The sequence below is a fragment of the Pteronotus mesoamericanus genome, unplaced genomic scaffold (assembly GCF_021234165.1).
Source record: "Pteronotus mesoamericanus isolate MK-2021 breed Mesoamerican mustached bat unplaced genomic scaffold, CSHL_Meso_final contig_25, whole genome shotgun sequence".
Lineage (NCBI taxonomy): Eukaryota > Metazoa > Chordata > Mammalia > Chiroptera > Mormoopidae > Pteronotus > Pteronotus mesoamericanus.
This window is the reverse complement of record NW_026555105.1, coordinates 2,074,493-2,092,761: the sequence shown is the minus strand read 5'-3', so window position 1 is coordinate 2,092,761 and position 18,269 is coordinate 2,074,493. Positions and strand designations below refer to the sequence as shown.

The 18,269-nt window shown below is 48.5% G+C and overlaps 1 protein-coding gene across 1 annotated transcript in view; it reads right to left on the bottom strand.

Moving 5' to 3' along the window:
- LOC129070585 (serine/threonine-protein phosphatase 4 regulatory subunit 1-like) overlaps positions 1-17,132 on the bottom strand; it is a 51,567-nt gene extending 34,435 nt beyond the window's left edge. The window contains 4 exon segments of the mRNA XM_054573538.1: positions 8,385-8,470; positions 8,815-8,888; positions 8,987-9,059; positions 17,004-17,132. Of these exon segments, the coding sequence (XP_054429513.1) occupies positions 8,385-8,470; positions 8,815-8,888; positions 8,987-9,059; positions 17,004-17,132 (362 nt within the window).
- Between the last annotated feature and the right edge of the window lie 1,137 nt (positions 17,133-18,269).

Here is an 18,269-nt window from a genome sequence, read left to right as displayed (position 1 = left end):
CGACCCAGGAGCAGCGCGCGCCGCTCCTAGCCATGCACCCAGAGAATGAGCCGAAGTCAAAGGCCCACCTGGATTTTCAGAAAAAGAGGACCAGGAACGTGGGATTCAGCGAGGCGGTTTTTGGCGTGGCACCCTGCAGGAAGAAACCCGTCACCTCAAGCCTGCCCACAGAGACCCAGGCCAGCCCTGGGATGGAAGGTCGCGATCTGGCAGCCGGGAGGTTTGGGGAAGTCGAAATAGACACTATAAAGTCCCTGATTACATTTCACTGGACCGCATTCATGTTGTCTCCCCTGGGAAATCAAGCAGCTAAGATCCCCAATCTGCTTCTAGGGCCATGGAACAGGGAGACGGATCTGCATCCAGCCTCAAGTGGTCACAGGGGACCGGCCCTCCTAAGGAAAGCGAGGAAAGAGGGAGAGCGGGCTGGGAGCAGGGACAAACCCACCCTTCAGGGCAGACAGACGCAGGGGAGCTAAAGGTGCAAGCCAGCTGGTGCTCTGGCACCAATACGGCAGAAACAGCCGGCTTCTCTCTGTGGCAGGGGCCCGTGAGGTCCGCGTGGACGACAGTCCAGAAGCATCAGCCTCGCGAGCACCCACTGTCAGCGACCTGGTGTGAGGAAGGCAGGGGGGACAGCAGGTGCGCCTAGGCAAAGGGCTGTGAAGAGGAAGTGAGATCGTGCGGGGGAGCCTCACGGCACGGTACGCAGCGCACGGTGCGCCCTCGAGCCGGTCGGCCACGAGCACCACTACGGCAGCAAAGAACTGCACTCAAAATGTCTACCCGAGGAAGGGCGCCTCAATGGATTTGAGGTATCTATACGCTGACATACTATACAGCCATTTTTAAAGGTGCCTGTAGATAGGCACTGAGTTAGAGAGAGGCCCATGTCCTGACGCGAATTATGTTTACATACACAGAACATGTACACATAAACACAAGTGCGTACATACGCTCATTTAGGGGAAAGTCTGGAAGGACTAAGCTGTCCACAGGTATTACCTCAGACTGTGGACTGTCACTATTTAATGTCTAAAACTGCTAAATGTTTCAACAAGTGTTATTTTCATGGATTTTTTTAAAACATGAAGAAAGAGGATGGCTCAGCCTTACGTGGCAACGTTCCCGAGAAATGTGACCGCGGCGGAGCCCCCCCGGGTTTGTCCTTTCCCGCGCCCACTGCCACGGTTACATGCAGGAGTTGAGCCTGACCAGCTCTAGACTCAGGGCAAGAAGCTTGGGGTTCAGAGACGAGAACGTTCCAGGTCCCGCCCAGAAGGCGCTTACAGCCGAGGCCCATGAATAAACAGGCCAGGAAATCGATAACGATGAAGAACAGGGACAGGATTCTCCAGACAGAGGGGAATGACGTGGGGGCGCGCCGGCAAGACGAGATCGAGGGCGCGCAGGAGACAGGCCTCGGAGGGACAAGGGAAGACGAGGACATCAGGCCCGGGCGTCAGACAGATCCAACAAAGACTTAAAAACAAGTGTGCTTAATGTGCTGAAGGCCTATTGGCACAGGTGGACATGCCCGGACAGGTAAGGAAGGGAGGAACTCTGTACTTTCTGCTCCGTTTTTCTATAAACCTAAAATTGCTTACAAAAGTGAAGTCTATCAAATAGAGAAAAAAAAAGAAAGTGAAATAAATACTTTTTCAGATAGACAGAAGCTGTGAGAATTCACTGATAGCCGCCTTGTCCTAACAAGGATTATTAAAGGAAGTTTTTGAGGCAAAAAGAAATAAAAAGCACAAAAATGGTAAAATTAGTAGCAAAGATTAAAAATATTTTTCTCATTTTAATTGCTCTGAAAGACAGCTGACTACCTAAGGCAAATATAGGCACAAGAGACTGTCATGTTTGTAACAGGCGGGAAAACAGCTCAGAAGAGACAGGAGGAGGAAATGGGGGGGTGGTTCTGCCTTGCGGTTCTCAGGCTGTACCTTGCGCTGTATGCAAAATGGTGCAATTGTACCTGAACATATGTTGCAGTAAGTTAAAGAAGAATATTATGATATGGAACAACAGTAATAATTTTTAGAAGGGGTATAACGAATAAGCCAAGAGTGGAGATCAGCTGGAATTATTTTTAAAAATTAGTTTTTCTTAAAAAGGCAGGAAAACAGCACGAAGAGTTGAGACAAAGAGAAAACAAACAGCAAGATGGTAGACTTACACCAAGTCACATTCATGTTAGCGTCAAGTGTAAATGGTCTAAACATTCACACTAAAAGGCGGAGAATGTTAAACTGGATTTTTTTTTTAAAAAGCAAGACCCAACTAACTACAATAATCACTTTAAATATAAGACATAGGTAGGTTAAAAATAAACAGGCAGACATACACCACATACACATCCAAGCGAGCTGGTGTGTACATTTCAATACCAGACACAGTGAGCTTCAGAAAAAGGAGTATTACTGGGGACAAAGAGGGACCTTACACAGTGACAAAGACAGCCGTGTATCTGAGAAAACAAAACCATACTGAATGTGCTTGTACCCAAGCACGAAGCTTCAAAATACACAAAATAAAAACTATTAGAACTGAAAGAAAAATAGACATAGCCACAATGATCGTCACAGATTCCAACATCCCTCTCAGTCACCGACAGGGAGAGAGCACAAGTAAGAATAAAGCAGGTGCGAGCGGTGCTTTCAGCCAACCTGACCCAACTGGCATTTATAAGACTCTCCCCCAAAACCCTGGGATGCACATTCTTTCCAAGTGCGCATGGAATATTCACCAAGTAGAGCAGATTGAGCCATAAAATAAATCTCAACACATTTTAAAAAGAGGAATAATACAAAGGATGTTCTCTGACAAAAAAGACAAACTAAGAATCAAATTACACAAAGAAACCTGGAAAATCCTCAAATATTTGGAAATTAAACAACACACTTCTAAAAAACTCATTGGTTAAAGGAAAAATCATTATGGGCATTAATAATACTTTAAACTGAAAGGTACTGAAATGACATATCAGAACTTAAGGATGAAGATAATATAATACTTAAGTACTTAATAGCAACGTTACAATGTAAAATGCAGATGTTATCAAAGAAAGGCCAAAAAAATAAAGAGTTAAGCATCCCTCACATGAAAAAAAAAGGAACAGCGATTATACTCCCCCCCAAAAAAACTCCAAGGGAGAAAATGATGCAGATTAGAGCAGAAGCTATTGAACTAGAAAATAAATAAACAACAGAGAGTATCAAAGCCAAAACGTGATGCTTTGAAATAACTGATAAAGCTGATAATCTTCTGGTAAGAATTATCTAGGGGGGAAAAGAACACGGCAACAATAACCAATAACAGGGTGGAAAATGGGGCCATGCTACAGATTTTATGGACAATAAAAAGAAAATTACCATTTTCCAACACACAATGAAATAACAGATCTAAGCAATAATGTTTGTGACCACTAACATCATCAAAGGAAAGTTGGTGAGGAATTTTATATAGAAGGAAGGTTGGTGAGGAATTTTATATAGAAGGAAGGTTGGTGAGGAATTTTATAATGAAAGCATCCAGCACCTGCATCCGCTGCTCAACAGGGAAGTATCCAAACCAAGTACACAAAACAACAGAGGAAGCTTGGTTCAAAAACAAAATTTGAAGCAGAGTCTAATCAAGTGTCCAAATGTAATTTTCAGTTTACAGAAAACAAAGGGACATGTTAAATTACACTATGAGAATAAGGACCACCAAAGCCAGACCGTGGAAAATTCTACAAGACTAATGACCCCTTCAATAAATAAATGATGCAGGGGGGAGAGGAGAGGGATAATCAATTACAGAGTTAGAGAGATTTAAGATCAAAAGGAGAAAACTGTAAACAAAAAAAGACTTCAGAGATAGAGCGACCTAATGAGATACAGGGACCTTCTTTGGATCACGATTCAAACCAACCAACCATAACTAGACCGCCAGGGAAACCTGAAGGCGGACGGTGGGTGAGAAGGCATTGCTGCTAATTCGGTTGAGTGTGATGACGACACTGGTGTTAGATTTAAGTCTGTAACTGGATAAAACGATATGACGTCCCCAAATTCCTTTACAATACATCAGCATAAAAGCACAAAACTTCTAGAGAGAAAATAATCACATTTTATGGGGACCTTAAGAAAACATCAGTAAAAGGAAAAACACACCATGTTTATGGATTGAAGTCTAAATATTGTAAAGAGGGCAATTCGCTCCAAACTGGCCTGTAGGTTCTATGCAAACCCAATCAAAACCCACATAGTGTTTTGTTTTGTCCTGTTTTATGGTTTTGGATCTGCTTTGTATTGAATCTGATGAGCTGATTTTGAAATTTATACAGAAATGCAAAGGATCAAGAATAACAAGGCACATCGAAGAAGAAACACAAGGTGCTAAGTCCTCTCAATCAAATACCGAGACTGAACAACAAATCTCAAGTAATCAAGATGGCGCGGTGTTGGCTAGGGGAAGACCGGCCCCTGGAAGAGGGGACAGTCCAGACAAGGCTGTCACAGGTACAGGGTCATGACAGTCAGCACTGAGAGAAGAATGTGTTTTTGATAAGTGGTACCATGACAGTTAGAAAAACGACGCTGGGCCCTCTTTCACACAATGAACCAAAATTAAAATCAGATGGATTATAGGCCTAAATGTGAAAGGAAAACAAACAAACGAAAGCCTTTAGAGCCTTGTAAAAGAATATGTTTATGATCTTGGAGTGGAGGAAGACATTTTGAAAAAGCTTCAAAATACACTGAGGATGAGGGAAAATGTGGATAACTGTAAGCAGGTGAAAATGCGTAGCGTGGGTCACTGGGCGGCCACAAGGAGAACTAAAACAGCCGCCACGGGGCGAGGGGACGGCCCCACAGAGCGGACGCAGGTTCGGAGTCTAGACTCGACAAAGGGCATCTACAGCTTAATAGGAAAAAGACGGAGAATCCCTTTCCCCGCCTCCAACGAAAGATTTAACCAGCCACTTCAAAAAAAAGAGGAAGAAGAAGAAGAAAGAATATAGGTGAACACCTAGGAAAAGGTGTTCAAAATTTTCCAAGGTCCGGAAAATGTGAATTTAAATCACAGAGCGGTATCGTATTATATACAACCACACTGCCAGCTCAGCTGAAATCGTTCAAGTTGACGATGGCAATCGGCGGAGAAACTGTGGGGCAAAGGCAGGCCTGCGCACGGATCCCGCTCTGGGAAACCGGCGCTGTCACTAAAGCCGTGAGTGAGTGCGCCCACCGCACAGCCGTTCTCTCCTGGATGCGCAGGGGTGCCTACTGTGCGCACCCAGACCCAGAGCCGCTCGCAACACTGAGGAAGCTGGAGGGGAACCCTAGCGACAGGAGGGGTAACCGTCAGAACACTGCCGGTCCAAGGCAGCGCAAGCTACGCGCCCAGCCGTGGAGCAGCACAGCCTCCAGGGTCCCGCAAACTTCAAGTTCAGAAATAACAAAATTAAACTGTATTCTTTGAAGGTAGATACTTTGGTGGTAAAAGTGAGGGACACTGAGGATGTGATAGAGATAAAAATCAGCAGGTGGGTGCGCTTGGCGGGGAGGGGTGGGTACCAGGAAGGGGCGCCAGGCTTCCAGGCGACTTACGTAATGGCCAGGTAGGCACTGGCTTCATCCAAGTTCCTTAGACTTTACGTGTGTATCTAATCCAATTATCTGTCTGTGTTTATGTCACAATAACAGAAATTTTACAGAAAGTTAAAAACAAGAGAGATTAAAGAAGAAAAATCGTCTGATAACCTCGACAGAGGTAAAAGAAGCATTATATAAAATTCAGACCTCACTGAAGATTTTTAAAACTCTTAGTAAGTTTATTTTATAAAAAAACAAACAAACCCTATACTCTTCAAAAATGTCAACTATATCATGAAAACGAAAAGCAAAGAAAGTCTGAGAAACGGTTAAGAAACTGAAGGAAACTAAAGAAACACAAAAATTAAATGCTGTAGGTGATGCTGGACTGGATTCTGGGCCTAAAAACAAACCCAAAAACCTGACATAAAGGTGCTGCGAGGGTAACTGGGAAAGATGGGTCGAAATCTGTATGTGAGACAACAGCACTGTGTCAAAGGCGGACCCCGACCGACCGTGGCCGGACCGTGGCCCGACCGTGCGCAATGGCGACGGCAAGGGCGAGGGGCGGGCTGTCCCGGCTCCCAGGACAACGCACAAGGAAGTGTTCAGAGGGACAGCAGCGGACGTCAACACTGACTCTCCAACACAAAGTAGAAGCAGGCAGAGAACGGTGAATCGAATGTGGTAAAACAAATGTTGGCAATTGATGAATCTGAGTAAAAGTTACACAAGAATTCTTTCTAGTCTTAAAACTTTTCTGTGTGAAATTATTTCTAAAAGTTTAAAAACAAACTTTAGTAAATGAGAGATATAAAGGAATATAAACCAGAAATATAAATTTTCTTAAGCTGGTAAGAGGTAGCTACTAAAAATGTAAAACGAAGTAAGAAAGGAAGAAATAAAACTACAATTTTTCAGACAACACCATCGTAAGAGGTATTGTAGAAAATCCAAAGAACTCACAGGAAAGTTATTAATCAGTAAACAACTAATCAGAGGAGATAAAAAACCCATTTCATTTTCCTATATCAGCAACAATTAGAATATAAATTTCAAGAAATGATACAATTTACATGAGCATAAAAGAGCAAATACCTAGAACTAACCCTAACAAGACACAGAAGGCCTCTACAACAAAAACAACACAGTAGTTTCGTGTTTATGTGTATATACACAAGTACACACACACACACACACACACACACACACAGAAACTGAAGAAAATCTTTAAAAATAGAAATATGAGAAAACAAAATATTGTAAAGATGTCAATTCTTTAAAAATTGGTTTACAGATGCATCACAATTCCAATCGAAATCCCAGCAAAAGACAGATGAACGGCTGCTAGTGTGTTGCTAAAAGCCACCCAGGAACGCAAAAAGCCAAGACCAGCAGGACAGCCTTGAAGAACAAGGCAGGAGGACTTCTTCCACCCGACACCAGGACTTTGCCGATGAAGCGGAAAGATGAAGGCAGGGTGCTCCTGACACAGTGACAGGTAAACCGACCCACGGAGCAGGCTAGAGAGTCCGAAATGGACACTTGGTTTAAGACAAAGGCAGGGACGCAGAGGCTTACATAAGAGGTAGTATTTTCAATAAATGGCACTGGGTCCATCGGATGCCACACAGAAGAAAATGAAACCTGGCTGCTACATCACATCACGCACAAACAGAAAAGGCAATTCCAGGTGGACCACAGATCTGAATGCAGAAAGTAAAACAAATAAAACTTCAAGAAAGCAATATAAGAAAATATCTTGGTGGCCTTGGGGGAGGCAAACGTTTCTTATACACAACATGAAAAGCACTAACCATAAAAGAAAAAATTGATAGATCGTGAATCACATTTAAATTAAGAACTGCTCATCAAAAGACATCGTTCAGAGTGCGATCATTTTCTCATCTGTACAATTGGGATAATAACTGGACTCATTCAGGAGCGATTGCTGGGAGCCTGCATTGATTTAATAGATGTAAAGACATAGAATATAATTTTTTAAAGTACGAGTGGGAGGTAAAGAACGAGACTCAGCAAGTGGCATCCGGTCCGGAAGAGGCACGGTGCCCAGGGAGGTAGGAAGGGAGGCTGCAGGCAGAGAAGCCCAGCACAGACGGGCAAGATCCGTAGGGGGCAGGGAAAGGTGTGCGCAAGGCGGGTGGGGGGTGGGGCAGACCCAGGCGGGGGCAGATCGGATGGACGGAGGTGGGGAGACAAGAAGAGAGCTGCCCCCTCCAGGACAGGCGGGGAGAAAGCTTGCCTGCGGGTCTGGGCGGACCGCAAACTGAAGGCCGTGCCCTAGGCTCTGCTTCCTTCATGAGGCGGGGTCCGGGTCACCCACGACAGCGAGGACAGTCTGGGCCTGGGGTAGATTCCAGCCAGCACCATGGGGAGCGACATCAGGTCAGGGCAGGGCAAGCTGCAGGGAAGTCCCCGAAGTGCAGTGCTGTCCACGGCCGGGGACACCAAGGCTCCAAGGGACACTTCCCAGTCAACAGCGTGCTCTGCCTCTCCGCACGCCGCCCACATGGAAGAAACCCAGGGAGCCATCCGAGCTGCCTGACCACCATGAAATGCCCTCGCCATTTCCTGCCTGGCTTACCAGGCGGTCAGGGAAACGGAAACACTCACGATGGCAAAGCCTGGCACAGGGTGGCATGCGGACAGAACCCCGGTACCCTGCAGACAGGCCGTGTGCCGCCTCAGCCGTGAGCCCCTCAGAGCTGCTCCAGAGAAGTGGCCGCCAGTGTCAGACACGACAGAGGGCGCGAGCGGGTGAGGGCCAGGCGAGCTTACCGGCTGAGGACGTTCTCGCTGAACGCACACTCCTCCTGGCGAGCGAGGGGAGGAAGGCTGTCCCGGCCTGGCACGTCCCCCGCAGGCTGTCAGCTTCGGGCCACAGTCTTCAAATCCACCTGGAGGGGAGGGGAACACGCACTTGTGAGTCTGCGTCTGCTGCGACAAGTCGCGCTTGGGCGAAGGCACGCCTTGGAGCTCGCTCGCTTGCCGCTGCCACCGCTGAAGCCCCCGCAGACGTGGACCTGACAAGGTTGAAATGAGCGCAGAAGGTCCATCACCCAGGGGAAGGGTGACAGGACCAGGCCCAAGAAGACAACGAATGCCCTTCTAGTGCCATCGGCCTGAGGCCTGAGCCGCCACTCATCACTGTGGACGGGAAGGTGGCTTCTATCAGGGAACTCGGAAGCGAGTGAACAAAACGGCTCACCCCTCGGAAAATGGCCATGCAGTTCAGCTCAAACAGGCTTAAAACGGCTGAAAGAAAAACGAACAACAGGGACCCTGCAAGCAAGAACCTGACAAAAAGCCCGCCCCAGGCCTTGTCTTGCCGTAAACATGGCCGTCACATAGCTTCGTCCACTCTGCAGCTCGGCTCTCACCGGCCCACACCCCGGCCTGGCGACACCCAGCCAGATCCGCCACGTGGGCGTCCACAGGCTCCTCCAACTCACTCTGGCCAACAGTGAGCCACCGGTCACACGGACTCTCCTCCCAAAGCCTGGGCCTCCCCTGTCCCCAGCTGAGGGCAGGCACCTCCGTCCCTCCAGTGGGGCAGGCTGGCTGAGCCCAGGCGCACGGGACTGGGACGAGTCCCCCACCGCCGCTTGCCCCGCGCAATCCCCACTCGCCTGGAGGTGGAAAACCAGGCCTCGCCTTTGCCTGTCGGGGTGCTGGAGAAGGGAGCTCCTGCAGGACCTGGTCCCCGGCGCCCTGACCCACCCGGGCCCGGCCACAGCCGCCACACCCACGCCTCGGGGTGCACGCGCCCCCCTCCTGGCCCTTGTACTTCCTGACCAGGGTCAGGACCACCTGCTGGAGGCGCTGGGAAGGGCGCCTCCTGGGACACCTGCCAGGGCCCCCGCCAGGCAGACGGGAAGGCCCCGGCTGTCCAGGCCGCGTTGCCAATACGGGCTTCACATGAGACAGAGGTCTGGGCCCGGGGGCTTTGTTTTCTCTGAAACACTAACCATGTTTTTTCTCAACTAATTCTTTTAGGTTAGTAATTAGAGCCTATTAAAATTTTACGTTGTATAACAGTTCCTCACGGAAGTGTAATGTTCAATTACACATTTGTAGAAAAAATACATGTAGCACAATCACATGTGCTGTTTCTTGGCAGGACCCCTGCCAGGGAAGGCAGGGTCCACACTGGGCCACAGCCACGCCCCCGGCCACAGTCCCTGTGAACGACCTGGTCTTGCTACACCTCAGGAGAGCCCAGGGGGAACGTGCACCCTCTGTCCCACGTTGCCAGATGTTGCCAGAGCACCGCAGACCCAGCCTGGAGGGGACCTGAAAACCTTAAGTGGTAGGGCAGCGGCTTCTAAACTTCGGGGTCACACGCAGCTGCAGAGGCTGACGGTGTCCACAGGCGCACACTCAACTTCTCATACAGGGTCAGGGGTTTCAAAAGGTCCTGCGGCCACCGGTGTGCTTCACAGGTTAGGAGCTGCTGTTTTAAAGTGGCAGGAAATACACAGGCACTCTGTAAAATCTGTTTATCAGAGAACTAGAGAACTTACCAATGAGTTCCACAAAAGAGCAACTGTTATTGGAGAATATTAATGATTCTACTACGCTAGCTATATAAAACTACACTAACTAAGCACAAGGAAATAAAAGCCATAAAACAGTGCGTAATTACTAATCTTTATTGGTTATGTCCTATAAGCCAGGGACTGCAGAGCTTTCTGAATAGCAGCAGTTCAGCAAATCCCGACAACAGTTCTGTTATTCCCCTATTTCTGTTAGGGACTTCAAACCGAGAAGGGTTAGGAAAGCCGCTGAAGGCCACGCAGCCCAAGGGGCCGGAATCTGAACTCGGTCACACCCCAGACACTGCACGGCGCTGTGCTGCCAGAGGGGAAACCCGAACCGTACACTTACTACCCGTACGTTTACTTGTTGTGAAGTCCCTCCCGCCTCCCGACCTGGCTGCAGGCAGGCGGCGGCCCTCGGTTCCCCAAAGGCCACGGCTCTTCCTCGCCACGTCTGCGCACGTGTTGTCCCCATCGCCTGGGACGCTGCCGCTTCCCGCGCCCTGCCCCGCTCTCGCCCCCAGCTTGGGTGTCAGTGTCCAAGAGTCCCCTGGGCCCCCAGCCCTCGGGAGAAGGCCAGTGCCCAGGCCCAGGCCCCCTGGAGCTGTGGACTTTTCTGCCCGCACACTCCTTGCGAAGAGGCTGGCACCAGGTTTTCTGAAGGCCTCCTCTGACCTGCCCAACAGCTGTCAATCAAGCCTCAGCAGAATCCAGCCCGACCCAAGAGCATTTTCTACTCATCGTAACAAAAGCCAACATTATTGGGTTTACACAATTTGTGCAGTAAAATCTAACACCCCGAAATGCTTAATGCCTGGCATCTCTCCAATATTACCAAGCATGAAAAGAAGCCAAACACTACACTATAACCACAACCAAGAAAAACAAATACACAGATATGGTCAAAAAAATGTCAGAGACGAGGGAATTAATAGGAAATGATCTTCAAACGCAAGTTAAAAGAATGCTCCACACATTCCAGAAAGACCTGCTGACGTCCAGGAGGAAAGAGCTCTAAAAAGCACCCGTGTGAGAGGTGCCGGAAAAGCGGTCAGGGTCTCGCTCCCGCCCAGCGCTCCCCAAGCTTCCTGGCCCAGGTTTCGGGGAGGTGGGCAGGGTGGAGGGAATGGTTTCGGGATGACTCGAGTACATTACATTCAAGCAAGCCCCCTCCTGCTGTGCGGCCCGGTTCCTAGCTGGCCCGGCCCAGCACCAGTCGGCGGCCTGGAGGTTGGGGGCCCTGCTCTAGACTTTGCCCAGTGGGGAGCTACTGATCTACCAACCTGGCCATTAGCCTTCGAGGCAAATACGCACCTCATGACAAGAAACGAACTGCCCTTCTGATCCCTGTTCTAGCGTTGGTCCCCTTCCCGTCCCATTGCTCCTCCCCTAACCCGGTGCAGGTTCCCAGGGGAGCGAGCGCTTTGGACAAGGATGTCTAAACTCCGTTACTGGGATTTCCACCAACTTAGGGTGGAGCTGCAGAGAAAGGGAGTCCCTCCCACCAAAATTTAGATGAAATATTTTAGCCCTAACCAGCATGGCTCAGTGGGTTGGGTGCTGTCAGTTCGATTCCCAGGCAGGGCATGTGCCTGGGTTGCAGGCCAGATCCCCAGTTGGGGGCATGTGAGAGGCAACTACACATGGATGTTTTTCTCCCTCTCTTTCTCCCCTCCCTTCCCTCTCTCTAAAAATAAATAAATAACATCTTTAAAAATGGCACAACCTTTAAAATAAACAAATAAAGTATAATATTTTAAAACATAGGAAGACAAAAATGACATCTCCAACGTGACAAACAGGAAGCTTGAAATCAAAGTGAAAGCAGCCAGCGGACGTTCACGCCCTGTGGTCAACACGTAAGACCCAGAGGCAGGTCTCAGGCATCAGACTTCCGAAGCGGTAAGAGATCAAGGGCGTGAACTTGAAACGAAGCCCCCAAGGTGAAACAGGTGCGGGAAGGGGGTTTCGGTTATGACAGGAGCCGGGGAGGGGCAGCACTCTTGAAAAATCAAAACCCCAAGCCTGTGCGGCCCCTGACTGCGGCGCCCAGACTCACACCACCTGCCACGCACAGGAGCCCCCCCGAGCTCCTGAGAGGGTCCCTGGCCAGACCCACCCCAATTCCGGGCATTCCCGCAGAAGCAAACAAGAAGCTGTTCTCAGGAGACTGTCACGATCCAATAAACATGCAATTTCATGAAACAATCCCTGCTGAAGGTAAACAGGCCATAAAAATTTTCGAACTATGCATGGTTACAAACCATCAAGGGGAGGAAGAGTCAGCAGAAGCAGCGAGTGAGAATTTGCACCCCCAGATCAGAAAATCTGAAATGGACTATCAAATAATTATGCATAGAATGAGTAGGATTAAAAAAATAGATATCATAATGAAAAAAGAGGAGAGCGAGGGGTGGGAGGTACAGGCACATGTGAGAAAGAACCCAGCAGAAATGAAAAATAGAGACAATTTAATTAAAAATTCAGTAGCTGGCTTAAAGAGCAGTTCAGACGCAGCTCAGGAGAGAGTCAGTGAGCCGGAAGATCGGTCTGACAGCTCGCTCACAGCACTGCTCAGAGCAGTGACGAGCTGGCAAACACGCGGCAGCAGGGAGGCACGTGAGGAGCGGCGTGCGGGGCGCCCAGAGAAGCCCAACGGGACTCACAGGCAGAGGGACTGCGGACACAGGAAGAGGCAATGGCTGACAATTTTCCAGAATGAAAAAAAGAAAGATGAATATTCAATTTGAAGAATTACAAATCCTGAACTGAATGATTAACAATAAATCCATACTTCGATTGTAGAACACTGAGGACAAAAAAAGCATCTAAGGAAAACAGAAAAATGAAAGATTCTATCTCAGATCTCTCCCTTAAAAGCCATTAGAGACAGAACATACAGCCGGCAGGAGTGTGGGAGCTCTTGAGTCAGACACCTGCATGTGAAATCCAGCCCCGCCTCTCACAGGGTGCGTGGACTCTGGGTGGATGTCTCCCCCTCTGATTCTGTCTGCTCACCCTAAAACGGGTGCTCACCTCAGAGGACTGCAGTGTGGATTAAATGATGTGAGACAGACAGTCGCCTGGACATAAGTCACACAGCACCTGACACACGTACGCGCTCTGAAAATATCAGCTGCCAGTGTTACAATTAAACCACTGAGCACATTCCACTACTCACAGTTCCATGTTTCTATCTCTCGCATTCAGAGCAACCAGACTCTATAAAGCATGCGTGTGTGGGGAAGGGAGAAGAAGGGGGACTTCTGGAAAGCAACACATCGGTGAGGGGGTGCCTCTGACTTGACCCCTACACCATGCACCCGCGTGGCGGGCTCCGTAGCACAGCAACGGCTAAGAGACCTGGACTGAGATTTGGAATATCATCCATGAGAGGAGAGGCGGAGGTAACTATTTAACCTCAATCAATTTCAGTACCCACTAAAACAAGACAAAACAATGAAATCAATGCTTTTTGAATGCACACAGCAGAATTCAGAGGTTTTACAGCACATAATATTTACAATAGCCAGGTTACAATCCAAAATTACTCAGTAAAGAACAAGAAAACCTGAACTAGCTAAAATAGAAAAAAATCAAAATAGACTGAGTCTAAAAGAATCCAAATGTTGGAATTACAGACAAGGATTTTAAAGCCACTCTTATAAAATGCTTATGGACGTAAAGGAAAATATGCCCAGAATGAGCAAAAAGATAAGGAATCTCAGCAAAGAAACATCAACTATAAAAACACACCAAACTGAGTGTCAGCCTCTGAACCAAAGGGTTGCCAGTTCAATTCCCAGTCAGGGCACATGTTTGGGTTGTGAGCCAGACCCCCCAGTAAGGGGCATGCGAGAGGCAATCACACATGAATGTTTCTCTCCCTCTCTTTCTCACTCCCTTCCCCCCCTCTAAAAATAAACAAACAAAATCTTTAAAAAAAGGCACCAAGTAAAAATTCTAAAATTGAAACAATATCCGAAACTTAAAAATTCATTGCATGGACTTAACAGAACAGAGATGATAAAATAATGGCCCCAAATTCCCCAAATTTGGTGAAAGAAATAAATGTACAGAACCAAGGATCTCAACAACCCCAGGAAGATAAAGACACAGAGAATCACACCAAGACACATCTTAGTCAAACTGCTGATCGCCGCAGATGCTCATCTTGAACGCAGCAGAGGAAAACCAGCGCTGCAAGCAAGGAGCAATGACTCAAACGATCCCGACTCCTCGGCGGAAACGCCGGAGGCAGAAGGCCTTGAAACACATCTTTAAAAGACTGAAAGGTCAATCCGCAACTACATAACCAGTGAAATATCCTTCTGGAACGAAGATGGAAGAAAAACATTGTGAGAGCAAAAAACAAAAAGACAAAAACAAAAACCTAAGAATTTATTTTTAATACACCCTTTAAACACGGCCAGCCAACACAGACTACAGAAACGCTAAAAGAAGTACTGCAGGCTGAAGAGGAACGTTACCATTTGGAAATAAATGTCTTCAAAAGGAATTAAGAGCGTTAACAATGGCAAACATGTGGTTAAATATTTTTAAAATTATTTTTCCTCTTAATTTCCTGAAAACACATAGGATGGTTTAAAGCAATACAAAGCAAAAATTACAACATTGTACTGTGGAATTTACAACCTATGCAGATGAACTATATAATAAAAACTGTAACACCAAGTAGGAGAGTAATGACTGGAACTGTGCAGTTGTCAGGTTTCAACGTTTTACATAAAGTGGCGCATTATTAACTCCAAGTAGACTGTTTCTATCTCCACAGCTAAGCTCGTTGGCCCTTTAAACCCTGGGACCGTTTCATATAAAGACATTGATTTCTATAGAAATCAGTCTCCCGAGACTTTGATTACCAGGATTCAATTCATGAGAGTCTAGCAGCCCCTGAGAAAGCTGAGAAAATCTAGTTTCCACAAAAATGAGGTGCAGCAAGTAAGTAGCTTAAAGCTGCCTGGAGCTGCGCCCACGTGAGTTATAGAGCACCCAAGACGTTAATTCATTCACTTCTGCCGGCAAAAATGAGAGCTCGCAGCCTCAGAAAAGAGAGGAGGCAGGTCAAAAACTACAACACAACTGCTAAGATAAAATAATGAATTCTAATAATCAATATAAAGTACATGGTTTAATCAAAAATATTCAATCATCCTGACAATGCATACAGAAGAATTAATTTTAGTAATACATATTGTGTATGGAAGGAGGGGTAGAGAGGAGAGAGAGATGTAAAATTCATCTGAAATAGTAACAGATGTGAATTCTAGGGGCTGGTTTTCTTCTAAGAAAGAGAATTGCAGGTTCAATCCGACCCAGGACAAAGACCCAGGTTGTCTGACTGCACCCCTCGGGAGGGTGCCGCAGTGACAGCCTGCTGGCGGCCTCCGGGGCCACAGGGAGCCAGCCCCCGTCCCGCCCCCGGTGGGCTCCACACTCTCAGACCGCAGCGCGAACCCTCATCCCATCAGCTGGCGCTGAGGACCGACAGCGTGGGACCTCACGTCCCCAAGTGTGACACTGGAAGGTCCACTCGGTATCGCTACGGCACGCAGTGGGAACACGACGCCTGGCCCCGTTACTGGTCAAGGCAGAGAAAGCCCCGCCTTGGGCCAGGGTGAGGGCCCCCCTGCCGCAGGGGGCCCTCCCTTTCTGATGCAGAGCTGCCGTGTCTGTCCAGATTGTCACTGTGCTATTTTATTCTTGTTGAAGCTTCATGTTGAACAACTGATGTAAGTCTTCTAAAATGTGTTTAAATAAAAAGGAAGTTACTCGTTATAAGGAAAAATACAGGCAGTGTACAGACAAAGCAGAGACAGTAAATAGGAGAAACAGGGCAGAAATGACTGGGCTCCGAACAACCCTGCATTTGCATAACCCCAGGAAAAGATTCCCATTAATACAATCCCAGCCACATGTGAATGATCGTGCCTTTTATCTCACGTCCTGCAAGTCAATCTGGGTTTTTTAATATGCAGGTGAACATTTCTCTTACGTGAATCACCATCATAACCCCTTGCAAAATTAGAAAATCCCACTTGAGCCCACATGATAAGACTATCTGCAGGATTATTACTGTTGGCCTGTACATAACGCATTCGATTTTCTTTAACTACCCTGTAAAAGGGCCTGTTTACTACCACGGACACACAAGCAAGGCTGGGGTCGGCCCCCGGCCCGTGAGCGCGCACGGCCCACAGCGTCTTTCAGTCGAGGGCGAGGGCGCTCAGACCGACCAGGCCGTTGACATTGTCGTTGTTTTTCTGCTGTTAGGCCTTAAAGACAAAGCCGAGCCGCGGTGGACGGACTGTAACAGCAGAGCAGGAGCTCAGCCGCAGCCCTGCCGGCGTGACCGTTCGCTATGGCGGGGGGCTGTGCACGGCGGGGCGTGAGGCCCCCTCGGTGCCAACAGCGCCCACCCTCTCCCCAAGCTGTGATGATCAAAACTGCCTCTAGACGTCGCCACGTGTCCCCAGTTGAGAACAGCTGTAAAAGAGAAAGGTGTGACAGGTGTGGTCACCTGAGCAAGCCCTGGCGAGTGGACGGGCGTGCTGAGGGCGGGGTCTCAGGTGAGCGGAGGGATCAGACCCACCTTTGCCTCTCTGACCTCAGGGCCCCTCGTACCCCCTCTTCTGGCCATGACCTCCAGCCACTTCCTTGGCTGAGGGCTGTGGCACCACCTGGTCCTCTCTGATAGCTCCCTTCTCCTCTTGAGAACCTTCGCCCACTCACTCTCTCAGCGAGGCCCTCCCCGACCCCCCTATGTTGAAACCGCAGGCCTCCCACCGACGCCCACCTAACCGTGATCAACGGTCTCTTTTCCCAGGGAACTCCTCACCTTCTCACACGCACGAGTGCTGTTGACGTTCACCACTTCCTGGAGGGTCCACTCCCTGACCTCTGCCCCGGCACCCGCACCCAGGGCAAAAATCTGCAACTGGCTCATGGACGGGCCTGCACACAGCATGCATGCGACCAAAGGGGCTGAGCGAATTCATGGATCAATGACTGGCGAGGCTCTGCCAAGCCAGCCTGCTGTGCCTCCTGACGGTGGCAGTAGCGCATAAAATGACTCCTGCTCTCAAAAGGAATTTTCTAGAATGTACATTTGTAGCCACTGTTAAGAGAGCATGTTGTCTAGCACCTGTTCACCAGAACCATGGTGAAATCACAAGCAGTTGGCTACTTGGAGACCCAGCAAGTCCAGGTACTCGGAGGCACAGGAACCGTAAGCGTTCAAGTTAAAAATGAAACATGAAGTAGCACATAAATAGTTCCTTGTTCAAGTGTTTTCATTGCATTTTCTCACCTTTGATAAAAATAAGTTACCTACTCCATTCATAAAGGCTTAGTATCATGCAGAAAAGCAAAGCTGTCTTAAAACAGTTTTTAACAACACCTCCAAGTCCTCTCAGCTCTGCTTGAAATGCAACCACAGAGCCGTGGCCGCGCTGCCTCCACACGCTCTCCATGCGCTCTCCACGCTGTGACGGGCCTCTGCGCAGAGCTGCTACGTGTCTGCCGCACATTCGGCTCTTTGGCACGGTCACGCAGGACGTCACTAACCCTTTTCCAAAAATGATGAATGACGTACGGCTAAAAAAGACCAGTAGGGGCAGCGCTTGGGAGAACTGCCAGTTGGATCCACAGGGGGCGTAGCATCTCCCCTCATACCTTTGCTCGGCACCTGGCTTCCTGCCACACACACACATGCCACCGTGTCTCCCTGAACTGTTGGGCCGACATCCCGGTGACTTCGTTGCATCACTCTCAGCAGCTATGGCTGCCACCTGCCCTCCAGGGGACGGTCCAAGGTGGAAACCCAGCTAAGAAACGAAGAGATACACAGGCCCCCTCCACCATCCAGCCAAAAGCAGAATGGTCCTGAGGCAGAAGCCTAGAGCTCGCATGGCCAACAGCAAGACCGAATCCTCTTCCGAGACGTCCTGATCAGCGTGCAGAGAATACCAGAATCTCATGTTCTTTAGCCCTGATGTTAGATGACAAGGAAAAAAACAAAAGGGACTCTTCCCTGATTAGAAGTCTCCCCAGAAACCTACCTACAACTCAGGGAAAAAAAGGAATTTACCCTACTATGCTAACT